The 17,168-nt window shown below is 36.4% G+C and overlaps 1 protein-coding gene across 1 annotated transcript; it reads right to left on the bottom strand.

The window, feature by feature from the left end:
• Positions 1-434: 434 nt before the first annotated feature.
• On the bottom strand, positions 435-16,017 carry MFAP4 (microfibril associated protein 4). Its single transcript, XM_026688953.2, has 6 exons — positions 15,705-16,017; positions 11,484-11,574; positions 3,169-3,332; positions 2,176-2,272; positions 1,542-1,724; positions 435-867 (listed from the first exon to the last, which is right to left on the bottom strand). The coding sequence occupies exons 1-6, from the start codon at positions 15,708-15,710 to the stop codon at positions 620-622; spliced, it is 789 nt and encodes a 262-aa protein (XP_026544738.1). The 5' UTR covers positions 15,711-16,017; the 3' UTR covers positions 435-619.
• Positions 16,018-17,168: the final 1,151 nt, after the last annotated feature.

Here is a 17,168-nt window from a genome sequence, read left to right as displayed (position 1 = left end):
ATTCTTTTTTTTTTTGGGGGGTTATCTAGAACTGGGAAATGGGTAAAGCAGGAACTTGGCTTAGATGAGCCATTCTCCCAGTTCTACCAACACACTTTATCTCATTTTTATTAATCTGAAGCAATGATTTAGTCTGAAACACTACCATAACTTCTATAGCCTCCTCCATTTTTTTCCTGTTGGGCTTCTGAAGAGGAACAGTCAGCTAGAAGAGGTAGGGTTTATTTCTGGTATGTTCCCAGTGCAATTTTTGATTTGGGACATTGAAGTGGCAGGTAGGACCCATGATCAATGATATTGATGTTGGTGAAACAAACTTAGGTTTCCTGGAAGAGAAGAGATGTTGGTGGCTATCATAAGTGTGGTGATTAGTAGGATAGTAAGATGTGGCACTGGCAATTATCTAGTCGTGTTGGATCTCAGTAATGCAGAGCCTGAGAAATGGGTATCTTTATTGAGAATTGTGTTCTCTGAGGAATAATTTGGTGTAGGCTGCATGCTAAAGGTAGGAAAACAGAGTCAAAGTAATGAAATACATTAATAATTGGGAATTCAGTCTATAAGATTCAAGTGGCCTCTAGAGTAGAAGATTGGGGAAAACCATCAGCTGCCTTGGATCTCAAACACGGCGTATTTTCATCTCACTTCTCTTGAGGGAATAGTAAAAGCCTTTCCACTGGAACCAGTTAATGCCATTGGCATAAGACAGATGTGGTCCACCAAGGTAGAAGCCATTGAGGTTGGAAAAATGGCAGCTCTTGAACCACCAGGCACCTGATGACAGAGCTGCACAATTCTGCACATAGAGATCTTGGTCACGGTCAAATGTGGAGAACTTCTGGCCACTGTGATAGGACAGTGAATCACCTGGTGGGAACATCAAGTGAAATAATGGTAAAAATGAGACTTCATGAAGGTGGTAAGAATAAGGAGTAATGTCCTTGATGTATATTTGAGAGTAGATTCATAGGAGCCTAAATATACTGGTCAGAGATAGCTGGCACTGGAATGATTTCATGCACATCTCATAACTTATGTTTCAAGATTGGACAGAACATACTGTAAAAATCTTTTAAATGACTTCTAATTTCTCCATAATATATTCTGATCCCATATACCAAGATACAGAAGAAAACATCTGTCTTAGGGAAGAAAATTTCTGGTGTAAACATCTTGTTAACTCACATGTGGGTTTATGTTAATATTTGGATACCCCTGGCCCAGAAGAGTTTTGGGAAATTATAGACCCAATATATCAGAAAGACAGCAAACTGGGGACAGCAAACTGGGGACTGATCTATATACTAGGCTTGGGACAAATATCATCCTAGTATTCATGATAATACACAGATCCAAATTTATCCTACCCAAATGTCAAATTGCCAAGTTTGAAACAAGACCATGCTTTCCATCTTTTAAAAAAGATAGCTGAAAATGTGGCACAACTATCATATTGTAAATAGGGTTTCCTACCCTCATTTTGTGACTCAGTCTTACTCCATTTGGTACTCAAATGGAATTGGAAACCTGGGATCTCTTACCCGCCCCTCCATCAGTAAAGCCAGATACATGGAGAGTGTAGCCATCCTCTTCTGCACTGATTGCATTTGGGGAAAGGGAGAAGTCAGCATATTTGGCAAATGCGGTATTATTCTCAAAGTCCTCCAGCTCCACACGTAGCTCATATTTTTGTTTCAAGGTGAGAAGGTAGATATTTTGCAGTCCTAGACCAGGTGGGAATTAGAAAATCATTTGTGAGCACATAGTTCTGATGCCTTGGGAAGAAGTCCAAAGCACCTCATTTATTTTCCTACCCTTTGGGGATGATCCCCAAAAGTGCTGGCCAGGCAGAAAAGCAAGAGAATTCTTGGCTGAGCTTGCTGGCCTAGATTCATAATAAACAGAGCAATTGCATTTCATGATGTAGTTTTCTGGCCCAGGTTTCATCTGCTTAGGGGAGAAACCCAAACATTTTACATTCCAAAAGTTTCTGGCAAAAGGAGATGTCTGGATCAAGAGATGCATAAAATTATGAGACTGGGTAGAAGCCAGTGAGGGAAACGGTGGGAAAAATCAAGGGCTTTTGGTAGGGGCTCTTCAGAGAGGAGAAGAAAAAGGAAAAAGAAAAGAAGGAATAGGAGAAGAAGAAGTGTTCTTGTATCCATTCATACTTACCCAGCCAATATTCACCATCTGCTTTGCCAAAGCCAAACTTGTAGTCATTCCATCCCCGAAAGAAACTGATTGATCCATTGAAGCGTTTCTGGAAAACCTGCAAAATATAAGAGTTTTGAGAAAAGACAATTGTTAAATTAACATCAATTTGTCAACAGTTACTCTGAAGCTTCATTCCTGTCAACACCATGGAAAGGAAATAATCAAGGAGATTATACATTATGCTAAAACATGGTTAATTGGATAATCCAAAATGATTCATACACTATGCTAATCCTTACTCTTAACAGCCTTGGTTTAAGCACACACACAAAATTCATCACCCTCCTATTTCAAATGCATATTTGCTTGTTTGACTTCTGGTCTTTATACTCTGGTCTTTTCTGTGCTGAACATTATATCACTTCTACACTAGTTAACAAGACAAGGCAAAGCACTAAATTGGTTATATCTATAGAAGGATGGTGTTCTTTTGTTATTTTTGTGGCCTGCATCCATAAACAGGAAGACACCATACAAAATGTTCTGATGTTCAAATTAGGGAGTGAAAAGACACACATGAGAAACAGATACCTTGGCCCCATGAAAAAGAGTAGGACCTGAATTTGAAATATCCAAAATCATAGCCCCATTTGACATTAGAGGTCAATGAGTTATTTTTTTTTTTTGCCAATTCTTCTGTTCTAGTCCAATTTATCTGAGAGGGGTCTGTAGTGATAAAATGACACATCCTTCCATATTTGTCTTGAACTCCCAGGGGAAAAATGCTTGCAATATAAATACTACCAATTTCTTAAAGCTTTATATAGAGCAATATCAGCACCATAAATGATACTGAAACTACAACTGGAGAAAAGGCCAAGATCAAAGAAATCAAGGTTATGAGAACTTCCACCAAACTAGCACTGAACAGCCACTACAGTCCTTGGATACAGTCCTTGCTTCCATAGGATACACTTTCCCATTTTGTTTCCATCCCAGGGACTTCATTACCGTCCACTTTCCATCATCAGTGGTCATGTCACAGTACACGGGGACAGGGACGCTTGGTCCTGCTGGAAAGATGAGATACACGCCATCTGTCTCTGAACCTTGATCGTATATGTCCTCACAGTCAAGTGGAAAGGAATCTTCTCCACAGGGTTGAGATTGTTGAGCTGTCCCATTGGGAGAAAAAACACATTACTTTAAATGTAAATAACGCATCAAGCATATGACATTACTTTGGCTTCAAATTGACCATTTTGCTTTAAAGCAGAGAGTTAGTAGTCCAAGACTATAATTATAAATCTATTGCTGTTATTATTTTACAAATATCATAATTCTTTTGTTCAAGATCACCTTCTATTTGGGGAAATGTGACATTTCTGAGAATAGCTTAAAAAATTAAGAAATACATAAAAATACTACATTTTGTTAATCAAAATTTTGATTTTTTTCCTTCAAACTCTGAATTAAAATTTATATATATTTCAGTACATATTTGTCCAAATTTAGACACATTTTTGACTTTCACCCAATGTAAATAGTTTTTATAAATAATTTTTGTTACTATTTTTTTTTTTTTTTTTGCATTTTTATTCACTTTACTATCACGTACAGTACATGTATATTCATTTTGGAGATTTGAGGGCAACTGTAAAATTTTGGAAATGCTAACTTTTAATGTGCAATGCAGGTTTGCTATCCCAAAAATATAAAATTAGATTGTTCGGTCATTCAGAAATTATCTGAATGAATTTGTATGTGATCTTCTTGAGATTTATTCAGAGGAGGTTACTTTTAGATAGCTAGAACCTATAAAGTTTCTGAATTGTATGCATCCAGATTTTGCAGATCTTTCCAAACAAAGATTATAAAATATGCCCCAAGCCTACCTAAATACACATCCCAAAGCATTAGTCCGAATTTCTCATGCTAATCATACAGTGATTAGGTCACTGAAATTATCTGAATGAATTTGTATGTGATCTTCTTGAGATTTATTGAGAGGAGGTTATTGATTACTTTTAGATAGCTAGAACCTATAAAGTTTCTGAATTGTATGCATCCAGATTTTGCAGATCTTTCCAAACAAAAATTATAAAATATGCCCGAAGCCTACCTAAATACACATCCCAAAGCATTAGTCCGAATTTCTCATGCTAATCATACAGTGATTAGGTCACTGAAGACACTGAATGGTGTCTTCAATGTCACCTCATTTTTCCAGGCACCTGCACAAGGGAAAACATTTTTTCTTTCTGGATAAATTTCAGATGTATACCTATTTCTCTTTATTCCTCATTGAAATAGGTGTTTATAGATTGTGGGGATTGTGCGCATGTAACTAACACCAAGCATGAAAAGCCCTCAACATTCATTTAAGCAAGCACCTTCTAGCCAAGAGTCCTATTAAGGAATTGTTGTAGTTATTATCTCTGTTAAAAGCCACTCTTGATACTGTGCAGAGATAGCAAGCAATGATCTTTATATTAACTAACTGCCATCAACTAAGACTTTTCTAGAAATTCTTCTATACATGGGATGCTATTTGTTCAGCCTTTTACTACAGTTTAAACAATATGTATGGAGGGGGGGGGGGAAATATCAGCTAACAGATAGAAAATCATTAAAGAGATATCCAGTCTAAAACTAAGAAGAAATTTCTGACAGTGAAACAAATAATTGATGGAATAGCTTACCTCTGGAAGTTGTGTGTGCTCCATCAATTGAAGGTTTTCAGAAGAGACTGGACAGTCATTTGTCCAGAATGATACAAGATCTCCTGCTTAAGCAGGGGGTTGGATTAGAAGACTTCCAAGATCATTTTCAATCCCATTATTCTATGTTCTGTTAAATATTCTACCTATTATAGCAGGATCATCTGACATTACTTGAGCCTCATAAACATATAGTAATTTTATTCTCTTAACAGATAACATTACTAATAAATGGTTCTAAGGAGAGAAGAAAATAATGGACGGCAATAACCTAAAAGAGCAGGCTGATCAGTCTATAATATTTTGTAACAAAGGAAGGAGTGCGATAAAATGCCAAAACACTATATGTTGTTGGCTTCATTCAATTCTATTATTCTTCAATATATATCTATATATCTATATATATATCTATATCTCTATATCTCTATATCTCTATCTATCTATCTATCCATCTATCTATCTATCTATCTATCTATCTATCTATCTATCTATCTATCTATCTATCTATCTATCTATCTGCAGATCTTGGCGTGTTCGGGTCTTTTCCCGTGTAAGATTGAGAGTATCTTGGCAACATTTCGAAGAGGTCCCACTCGCCATCTTCAGGCTTGTGCTTTCAGCTTCGTGCTTGTGCGAGCAAAGCATGATCGGAGCTGCTATCTCCCTATATATACTGGTGGGGAGGTTGGCTGTGTTGTCATTTCTTGATTGGTTGATGAAGTTGATGTTTGCAGATTTGCTGGCTTTGGAACATGTGTGGCTGAGGTATTGGCTGTGTGTCTATCAGCATCCTGTGTTGTAACCTGTGAGTCAGGCTAGCACCAAATTTAAAACAGAAACGGCTGTGAAAGCCTGACTCACAGACAAACACAATACAGAAGCCTGATGATGGCAGATGAGATTCTGCCGAAACGTTGCTACAACTTTTAAAGCACAACTATAATGACGTGGGAAAATACCTGAACAAAGCTGAATACCATACATATAAATACCCACGAAAACTTAAGAAAACAAATATATATATATATATATATATATATATATATATATATATATATATATATATATATATATATATATATATGTGTGTGTGTGTGTGTGTGTGTGTGTGTGTGTGTGTGTGTGTGTGTATTTGTTTTCTGAGGTTTTCGCGGGTATTTGTATGTGGATCTTTGGTTATTCGGGTTTTCTCCCGCATAAAATTGGAAGTATCTAGGCAACGTTTCGATGAAGTCTCATTCATCATCTTCAGGCTTGTGTCTTCAGCTTTGTGCTTCTCGGAGAAACTTCATCGAAACTTCGCCTAGATACTTCCAATTTTACGCGGAGAAAACCCGAATAACCAAATATATATATATATATATATATATATATATATATATATATATATATATATATATATATATATATATATATATATATATTTTGTTTTCTTAAGTTTTCGCGGGTACTTACATGTATGGTGTTCGGCTTGGTTCGGGTATTTTCCCACGTCATTGTAGTTCTTTTAAAGTTGTAGCAACGTTTCAGCAGATATATATATATGATAAAATACTCTAATTTATTATCCCAACAGATTACTGATGTGAGTTTGGATAATAAGGATGCAATTTCTATGCTAAGAAATGATGAGACCATAGCTCAAAGCTGATGCTCTCCATTGTCAATAGTACGTGATAATTATCTTAGGAGGCCAAGCAAAAAATATTCTGCTTAGTGAATGGTCAGATAAGAGACAGCTCTATAATAGGACGAGCAAGAGGCTGAGAAGGGATCCTTCCTAAGTTATCAGGCTGTAATGGAGATGGGAAGAGAATTGTACTTTCAGATTTCTGTTAATGTAGCTTTACACTAAAGTAGAATAGTCTTGTTCCCACCTGGTCCACCTTGTGGAACCTTGTGGAAGGTTGAACCCATTATACCAGGGATGGGATTTTTCCATTCTTTAGATTAATGTATCTGAGCAACCAGATCAAAGTTTATGGTCCCTTCACCATTTGAGGTATGAAGTCACTAAACTGCAAGAAAGACTTTTCTATCATAGGACTAGATGTTCCAGTGTGCTCTTCAAGCAGGCCTCTCTCTGACTCCATAATTAGTGCCCAGTCAGCAGTCAGAAGCAGGATCTTCTAAAATACTTTCAGATAAATGAAACACATAGCTTAAATCTCTTCATGGTGCTAGCATTTTTCATTTTTTTCCCATTAACTTTTTATAATCCAAGATGGATTTGTGTGTTTCTTTTCTAATTCAGTTGGTGAATTAAAATTGTTCTGCAGTATTGATTAGGAATCTTTCAGATGTAAAGATAGGATATTTATATGGTAACATAAAGTAAACTGTGCAAATGATAACTATGGAAGTAAGGGAATAGGAGAATCACAGCTCAGTCAATTAATATTTGTATTTCATGGAAAAAAGGTCCTGCTGCAACACTTCAACATTTCTTCAATTAATAGGCAGCATATGATCAGTAAAGTCTCCCCTTGGAAACCTGGAATACTGCTCTCAAAATAGCCATTTCTTAACTAGATGGACAACAGACCTGACACCTTGTGTATTTCAAGATCCTCTATACCTGGGGGAGACTGCCAGCAGGGTTGAGGAGAGCTGCATCTCTCCTCCTCAGCTGGCCATTACTCCCTTTCCCGAAGGCAGTTGCAGCGGTGGTCAGAAATGGCCACCACAAAGGAGAACTTGACCGGAAAAGAATGTGCAAGAAGAAGATAAGAAGTGAAAGTTTTGGCTGACCAGGTTAAATTGTAAAAGCAACAACTAAGGTACCCTGGAATTTAAACTTACAAAAAATAACATCACTCCCAAAGAAGAGTTGGAAGCAGCCAAGGAAAGTGAAAAGGGAAAGGTTTGGCTTTTTTTCCCTTCTCTCTCCTTCCCTATACTGACAATTTATACAATGGCACCACTTCTGGATGAATTGAAAATGGAACTTAAAAAGTACAAAGAAGATGCACAAGAAGGGAAGGGTTCTTTTGGCTTCGTTTTTCAATTCTTAGAAATGGAGATTTGGAACTATGAGAAACAACAAGAAAAGACTGCAAAACAAGAAGACTGGGACAAAGAAGAAGCCATCTTTAATGAACAAGCAATTTTATGTGGGGAAGAAAAAGGAAAGGGGGGGAAAGAGAATGGAGAATTTAAGACTTAAAAACAACCAAAGAAAAGAAAAATAATTCAAAAATAAGTATAATACTGGAAAGCAACAGAAAAGGGAATACAGAAGAGAGAAATAGAGGTAGAGAGACAAGGGGGTAAAAAGGGGAGAGAGAAGAAGAGGGGGAAGAAGGAAAGGAAAAGAAGTTACAAAGGACCAGAGCAAGATATAGAGAAACAGGACCTATTTAGAGATAATGGCTGAAAATCTAACTGAAAAAGGGATTCTGTAAAGGTACATAAGATTGTATTGTTATATTAGTAATAGAAATAACTTTAGAAAATTGGAAACAACGTATGATTAAAATGAGGGATAAAATAGTTAGTGTAATTTAGTGAAATGTTTGTGAATAAAATAAGTGAAATAAAATAAATGAGAAAATTGAATTAGGAAGGAATGTGAACATTTTAATTAGTTAATGTTTTATAAAATATAAGTGAAGGGGGGGAATTAACTATGGAAAGCTTATAATTGTTCCCATAGAAGTATGATATTTAATTGAAAAGTAATGTTAAAGATGTTAAGACTTTAATGAATATTAATATTAATGATAAAATTTAATTGGAATGGAATGTTGTTTTAATTATATACATTTATAATTTTTTCTTTTTTTAAGAATACAGTGTGTATTTTAAGAATGTACCAAGCAGAATCCGAATGGAAGTTATGTATTATATTGAATGTTACAACTTTAGGGAAAAAGATATAAAGGCGTCATACTCCAATCAGTAACTACAGGAGAAATTTTGTTTAATGAGAAAAGATAATAGATAATTGAAACAGGACAGACAAAAAATATAAATACAATGATTTGAATTGAGATGAGATAATTAAAATAAAATTGAGAAAATTAAAAGAGGGGAGAAGCTATGCAGAAAATGTAAAATAGTAATAAGATATGGAATAGAATATAAAAATGAGCATGAACCTGAATTTGTGTCTGTACGAAGAAATGTAACCCGGGATTACGCTATTTTCAAAAAAGATGTTTTATTTGTATTTTTTTCTTTTTGTGAAAACTCAAATAAAATTTACAAAAAAAAACACGATTCTCTATACCGCATTGTAAAAATAAAGAGACATCCCATTTAAGAAACATAATTGTTGAATATAGCCATGGTGATGCAGTAATTAGAATCCATTGTTGCAGGCTAATTCTGCTGACTGTCAGCAATTCGATTCACACTGGCTCAAAGTTGACTCAGCCTTCCATCCTTCCAAGGTCAATAAAATGAGGATCCAGATTGTTGGGGAAAATGTGCTGACTTTGTAAACAGCTTAGAGAGGGCTGTAAAGCACTATGGATCGGGATATAAGTCTAAGTGTTCTTGCTATTTTGGATATTCCAGAACACTGTTTTTAACTATTGTGAAATGATCCAAAGATTAAAAAGGCAAAAGATGCTATAATACAAGCCAGGCTGGGCAAGCTGCAAGCCACAAATGACATCCCAACATGAGACTTTCTGTTCAATTTGATTGAAAACAGCTGTTCAGAAGCTGAAAAGATAATTCAAATGCTTGTTTGTGTCTTTTGTACTTGCTTGAACATGGACTGTTTTAATATTCTTCATTTATTGTTAAATGGCTTAGTCTGCTCGGCAACCTAACGCTGGCTCAGATTTTTTTTAAAAATGAATGCAAAGAGCAGCCCTGGCAACAAAAGTTTATCTGTCTAGAAATGTTTTAATAAATGGACTTGGCTAATCTCAGAAGCCATGTAGGGTCAGCCCTGATTACTACTTGGATCAGGAGGATTATGGAATGCCATGTCTGTTAGCTAGATTAGGAAATAAAAGAAACCACAAAAGAAACAACAGCAAACTTTCATTATGCTGCCAAAAAAAGCTTCACAGTCAGAATCACCAAGAGATAAGCTTGACTTGAGAGTTTCTTTACTTTTTAGCACAAACAATATATTTAATAATAGAGGAAGGAGCTTTATACTGAGTTGTGCCAATTACATTAATATACTTGAGACAGTGTAAATAGCCATAGTTCCAAGAGTTCTTAGTCGAACCTGTAATCTTTAGAAAACAAATTTGGTTGTCATCTGTAGTAGACCTGATATACAGCCATAAAGGAATCTAAGCATTTTCTGTGGGCAGTATAATGGCTGGGGGTTCCATGACAGACAATACATGAACTTAACATGCATTCCTAGATCAGTCCCTAAATGGCAGGAAAGAGATAGAAAAGTTCCTATATTGTTGGTGCTATCTAGGAAATCAACAGGATTCTTTCAACCCACATCCAATAAGGAATGGAACAACTTGCCATGGCCAATTCATTATATTCAACTCTTTGCTGGACAACTCACCATGGACAACTCACCATGGGACAACTTGCCACAGGATAATTTAATAATTCAATTTAATTTTTTAAAATAAATAAAAAATATTTTTAATTTTGTCATTCACATTTTATTCTGTCTCTCTTTTTGCATCCTTTATAATGATTCTATTCCACAATTTCTTTGATATTAATGTAACACTTGTCCTGCAATGAGTTGTCCCATGGTGAGTTGATTACAGCAAGTTGGCCATGGCAAGTTGACTGTGGTGAGTTGGCCTTGGCGAGTTGAATATGGTGAATTATCATAGATCCCATCCAATAACCCAAGTACTGGTACAATTTGCTGGCAATACTGCATTCCCAGAGGGCACCCTGAGCTGCTGCCCTTTCTCCCTAACAGAAGCTTGTGTTTGCAAAACCCAAGAACTGATACACATGAAACCCTGAAGTCTTCAACTAATGAGTCAAGTTGGAATGAAGACCCAGTTTGGAATAATGGTTAAAGCATCAGGTTAAAATCCAGGAGATCATGAGTTCTAGACTGCCTTAGGGACAAAGCCAGTAGGGTGACATTGGGTCAGTCATTTTCTCTCAGCCTTAGGAAGTAGACAATGGTAAACCATTGTTTAAATCTTGCCAAGGGAAATGAAGGAACTTTCTAGTCAGTCACTAACATAGATTGATTTGAAGACACAAAAATAAGTTAATGTAGGAAGAGGCATCTGAGAGGCTTGTTTGGGGGGTTAGAGAATTCTACTTATGCCCCCGAGTCATGATAAGCTCTGTATTGCCTATATTGACAAGCAGATTTTATGGTCTTAGATAAGAATTCTTTCTTGTCCAACCTAAAGATGGCTAAAATTGCTTTATCAAAAGCTGGTGTCACTGCCTTCTTTCAGGTGAATCCAGACCATGATAGGCTGCAGAATAGGGTCCCTGGGCCATCCCAGAGATGGCAAGGGACTGGCCCCTGTTGCCCCAGGAATGGCCACAACCACCCAGTCAGCCATAATGACCAGGCCATGCCCCCTGCCCCCCCAGGGAAAACAAAATCCCAATGCAGCCTGCAACAAGATTGAATTTGACACCCCTGATGTAAAGGATGGGTATGTTCCATAAAACAGCCTCAAGAGCACTTACCTGAATTGATGGCCTGTCCTTGCAATGTTGGAAGATGAAGAAGTAAAAGGAGGAACAGAGAGATGGGTAAAAATGAGGAGGCCTGAGAAAGCTAAAAAGAAAAACCATGACTTGTCATCCATGGTACATAGAAAAAAGACTTCTTCTTATTAATAATAATATAATTATCATTGTATTATAAAGACCTCCAAATAGAAGTCGAATAAATGTGGCAAAGTAAAGCAAAGGTATTACAGATAGTAAACTTGGATGCAATGTCAAAACACCTGGAACATTACTTGAACACTATCACCATCAGTCAATTTCAGAAGATGGCTTTACTTGAAGAAGCTTACATCTTGCGACAATACCTTTATTATTAAATCTGAATATCCCAGATTCTTGGGAAGGATTTTATGGGTGGACAAAAATGCTAAATCTAATCTAAACATCTGTCTAACTGTGTGACCAACCTAATTATAATACAGAGTATATACTTCCCAATTTCCAGCAACTCTTTCTGGTTTGGAAAGACATTTGGCATTGTCTACCAAGAAAAATAAAAATGCAAATCTGTCATGTGTGCTTAGTTTGCCAGGGCTTATTCATGTTGAACCTTCATTTTGGTCATTTTTACATTAAATATTACCATGGCAAAAGATAATCAGACTTTGCTGTCTGAAGTGAAAAATGTAAATGGACATTTTCTTGGGTTCAGAAGCTTGTTGAAGGCCTAACAAACTTATTTGCTAATAATGATACGAGATCTAGTGCTCAAAGTTTTATAGCAATATACAGTAGGGGGGAAAAGAGAGAGAAATTGATTCACTGATTGAAAATAGAAAAATATTTGTCAGAGATTGAAATATATCCGAACATAAACCTGGTAGTTGAAACTTGAAAGTTGCCTACATATTTATTAGTCAAAGCAGTGCCTGTAGAAGAAGCAAAAGCAATCTGGTTGATCAAAGTGGCCTTGTCTTGTTGCAATACAAATCTTGTCCCTTTTGTAAGCGTGTTGCAATCTTGTATGCCTACTCCATAGGGAAAAAAATCTTACAGCATGGTGCTGGAATGCAGCTTTTGTCATTGTGAGGCAAGCAGCAAAAAATGTGGATGCTGGTGGAGAACATGATTTAGAGATATTAACTCAAGATAAGTAATGTTCAGATCACGAAAAGCCCTAAATTAAATTAAGATTCAGAAACTGGCAAATAGATATTTTTCCTTCTGGTCCAACGTTAATTAATATTTGTCAGTTCTCAAAGTGGGAGAAATAGAAGGAAAACTCTTCAAAGTTCATCTACCATTATTCAGTATATCTTTAACTTTGATAATCTTTCAACAACCCACATGGCAGACACAAGTTTAGGTAGAAACTTTCTGTATTCTGTATTTATGCTTTTCTTGGCCTCAGAATTTTCTTTTGGCCTGTGGCCTGACATTGAGGGGAAAAATGCATTGCAGGAAAATTTTAACTAGATTTGCCAATGTGTTTAATGTGTTCATGGCCCAGTTACTTACTTTTTAAATAAAATATTTATATAATCTGGTCTGCTGCTGTTGTTATTATTATCTGATTTATTTTAAAGTTTCTGAATTTGCATCCTACTTGTAGATCAAAATAGGTATCTATCTGCTTTTCTGAGAATATACATTGTATTCTTACTGAATGAATAACCAATGAGGAAGAAAGTGGAGATTAAAATGAAAAATTGCACATACTTAAGCTGCATGTATACTTTTATTTGAAGCTCTGACAGGTACTCCTCAACTTATGATGACAATTGAGCTCAAAATTTATGTTGCTAAATGAGAAATTTGTTAAGTGAGTTTTGCCCCACTTTATGACTTTTCTGGCCATGTTTGTTAAGGGAATCACTGCAGTTGTTAAATTAGTAATTAGTAACAGTTCTTAAGTGAATCTGGTTTCCCCATTGACATTGCTGTCGTAAGGTTGCAAAAAGGGATCACATAACCTCCAAACACAGCAACTGTCATAAATGTGAGTCAGTGTCAAGAATCTGAACATAAATCATGTGACCACTGGGATGCTGCAACAGTCATAGGTGTAAAAATGGTCATAAGTCAATTTTTCAATGTCATTGTAACTTTGGTCATTAAGTGAACTGTGGTAAGTCAAGGACTACCTGTATAGCAGTATTTCTCAACCTTAGCAACTTGTAGATGTATGGAATTCAACTCTCAGAATTCTCCAGCCAATTGAAGTCTACATATCTCTTTTATTAATGTCTCTCATTAATGTATTGAAGATTGCAGTCAAACCTTTAAAGAAACTAGGCTGAAATCATAGCTCATCCCTAGAATACCTGCAGTAATATTTGCAAGAAAGCAAAAAGTAATGGATATGAATAGTGTGAAGAAGTCCTTTCTGTTTCCACATCATGTCCTCCACCCTTGCCTCCAAACACTTCATGTTTAGGGGGCCACATGTTGACTAGGAAGCATAACAAGTGGGTAATTTTGAGTTTGATTCTGGCATGGATATAGAAAAGCTCTCTGCAATAGACAGTATTTTACCTGAACGTAAGTGGGTGTTTGGAATGGAAACTGGGATGATAGTCTCCATTCCTGATAAAAATATGCAGAATATGGGACAGCAAGCTTTCTTCATGCAATCAACAGTCAGTATTCTAGATAAGGCTGAGAACCAACATTATATATATAGTGCTTAGCTGTTCGATTTTTGTATTATAACAAATGGTTTTACTTCATATCTAAGATAGTAGAATTACAGAGGTCTAATTGAGTCAGATGTGTTCCATGATTATCTCTAGTGTGCCTCTGTCCATGTACCTTCATGATAGATAGATAGATAGATAGATAGATAGATAGATAGATAGATAGATAGATAGATAGATAATGAACACAATACAGAAGACTGATGATGGCAGATAAGATTCTGCTGAAACGTTCCTACAACTTTAAAAGCACAACTATAATGATGTGGGAAAATGCCCGAACAAAGCTGAATACCATATATATACATACATACACACACACACACACACACACACACACACACACACACACATACACAGAGAAAGAGAGAGGGGGTGAGGGAGGGAGGGAGAGAGAGAAAGAAAGATCAATACTGTAGTTCATACAATCATCTTGGATCACCTTCATTTTTAAAAAATAATCTGCATCTTCTCATTCTGTCCATTTCTCATTAATCATTTTTCTCTGTGAAAATTAATATTCCCTTATATCTTTTCACATATAGGGAATCAGGGAAGTTTTCCTCACCCCCTCTCCCCATCAATTTTGCAAAGCATTTTGTATGAAATGGTTCACTTCATAGAATCATATTTATTTATTTATCTATTTATCTATTTATCTATCTATTTATTTATTTATTTGTTTGTTTGTTTGTTTGTTTGTTTGTTTGTTTATTTTTGTCAATTGCTTACAAAATAATAGGTATAAATAAAAACATAGTTATGAATACATGGATACCTATAAGAATATTAGGTACTAATCAGAGGTTGATAAGGTTTACCCTGATCAATTAGCCCTTGTAATTCCACTATCTTGGATATGAAATTGAAACCATTTCTCCCCTTTGTTACAGAACAAAAATAAGAGTAATAAAGTAGTCCATGGTTCAACCTGTCTTTGTTTGGAAAGCAATCTCTTAATAGCATTACAGATAGAGAAAGTAAACATCCTTTTGTTTAAAAAATCAACTTCATGATAGGGAAAACAAATGCCAGGATTTAAGAAGAGAAAGAAAGCCAGCCATATATATTTTAAAAAAAGTCTGTTTCATTTTGCATTTTACTTCTCTACAATGGCCAAACAGAATTCTTCAATAATTTTTTAGCTAAATCTTTGTCACATCTACCATACATTTGTATTGTATTGGGAGGATATCTTTATTGATATGTTAATTTTATATTCTGCCAGGAATATAAGGCACCTCAAAGAATGATCTTCCTCCATTTAATCCTCACAGCTATAACTTGGTGTGGTAGGATGGGCCCAGAGAAAGGAATTGGCCAAAAGTTACCCAGTGATATTTTATGGCTGAATCTCTCAGTCAAACATCTTGACATCTGACATTGAAATAGACCATTACAAAAATTAATTTGATTGGGAGTGAGGAGACAATACCAAAGTCCAACTGAAAAAAAAAATCAAACCTTAGTTCACATCCTAATTCACCTCCCCTCAACAAATATCTGTTGCTCCAAACCTTCAGATTCTTCACTGACTTACCTTCATGTTGTTCTGTAATTCCTGAGCTGTCACTCCTGTTGCTCTCTGTGTAGGACTTTCTGTTTTCTTTTGAAGCTGCTTCTTTTGGTCTCCTTTGCAGGCCTTTAGCTATACACCTCCCACCCACACTGCTGCCTGCCCACTAACATACCCCAAGCCAAGGAACAGACACAGTGTGTATGTCCTTTATAGCCCAAAAGAGAAGTCACAGGGATTTATAGCCCAAAGAGAAGTCACAGGATTGGGAGGGGAAGGGGAGGCAAGAATGTGTTGTAGAAAAGCAAGGCAGGAAATGAAAAATTGGAGAGAAGAGGGGAAACACAGAACAAGCCAAGAGCTAGATGTTTTCCAGGGCTCTTGGCATGAACATAATGCATCACAAGTCCCGTGGAGGGATTATTTACCCATTCCAAGTTAAGCCATAACAAGGATGTTAATGTGTGTATCAGATTAAAAGAGAAAATAGTGAATAAACTAATCAAACAAGAGTTGGATACCTTTTTCTCCATGGACTATGGACTTAGTTGACATCTCCAGAGAATAAAATAGTCCCCTTCTTCACATTAAAATCCCAAAGTGTATTTTAGCTGACTAAGGAGTTGTTATACTTATTATCTTGTAAACAATTGGCAAATCAAATAAATAAATAAATAAATAAATAAAATAAATAGAAGGCCTCTAGGGCCTCTTCCAACTCTTGAAGCTAGATTGGAGTGACCCATTATAGGGAAACAGACTATAACAGCCAATTTATGCAGGTTGTTCTAAGGTAGCGTTTCTCCATTTGGGCAATTTTTCCATCTAGGTGTCCAGCTGAGGAAATCGGGGACCCCAAATGAATACAGTGTTGTTATTGCATGCTAACACAAGAGTCTGACCTACTAAGGGTCAAAGCAAATTGGCGGCAGAGAAGAGTCCCTGGAAGTCAAGGAGGGCGGGACTTAGATCCCTTGTGGGTGGGACGGGACTCAAGGCTGACGATGCATTGGACCCCTCCCTCGGGCTCAGCCTGGCCCTCTCCTACGCTAGCTCTGCTTCGTGGGTGGGCTCTTGCGGGTTCCTTGATTAAGCTGTGATTTGTCAGAGTCTATTCACGAACTGGAATAGAGCTTGGTCACAAGCTCAGCCAATGAATAGGCAGAGCAACTAAGTCAGCCAATGAGGACTGTCTGGAAACTGAAACTAGAAATAGACTAGGTGTGGCTCTATACCAAGCTCTGCAACTCTGCAGTTATGTTGAGTTACTGGAACATAAGTCTGTTATTGAGTCTGTTATTGAAAATGAAACGGCTTCTCTCCTCTGCTTGCCTGCTGAACTAAAGTAAAAGAGAAACTAACTTGCTTGCTTCCTGAAGACTGGAGCCCTGCTCTGAACTTGCAACTTATTTCTGTTTGAGTTTGCTCCATGTTGGAGAAATCTACAACTGGTTGGTAAAACTTGTTATATTAATAAAGCTGTCTCCG

The sequence above is a fragment of the Notechis scutatus genome, chromosome Z (assembly GCF_049901735.1).
Source record: "Notechis scutatus isolate UNSWTSFEM ecotype Mainland chromosome Z, rNotScu1.2, whole genome shotgun sequence".
Lineage (NCBI taxonomy): Eukaryota > Metazoa > Chordata > Lepidosauria > Squamata > Elapidae > Notechis > Notechis scutatus.
Note: the sequence above shows the minus strand (reverse complement) of the source record. Positions and strands in the feature narration are given on the sequence as shown.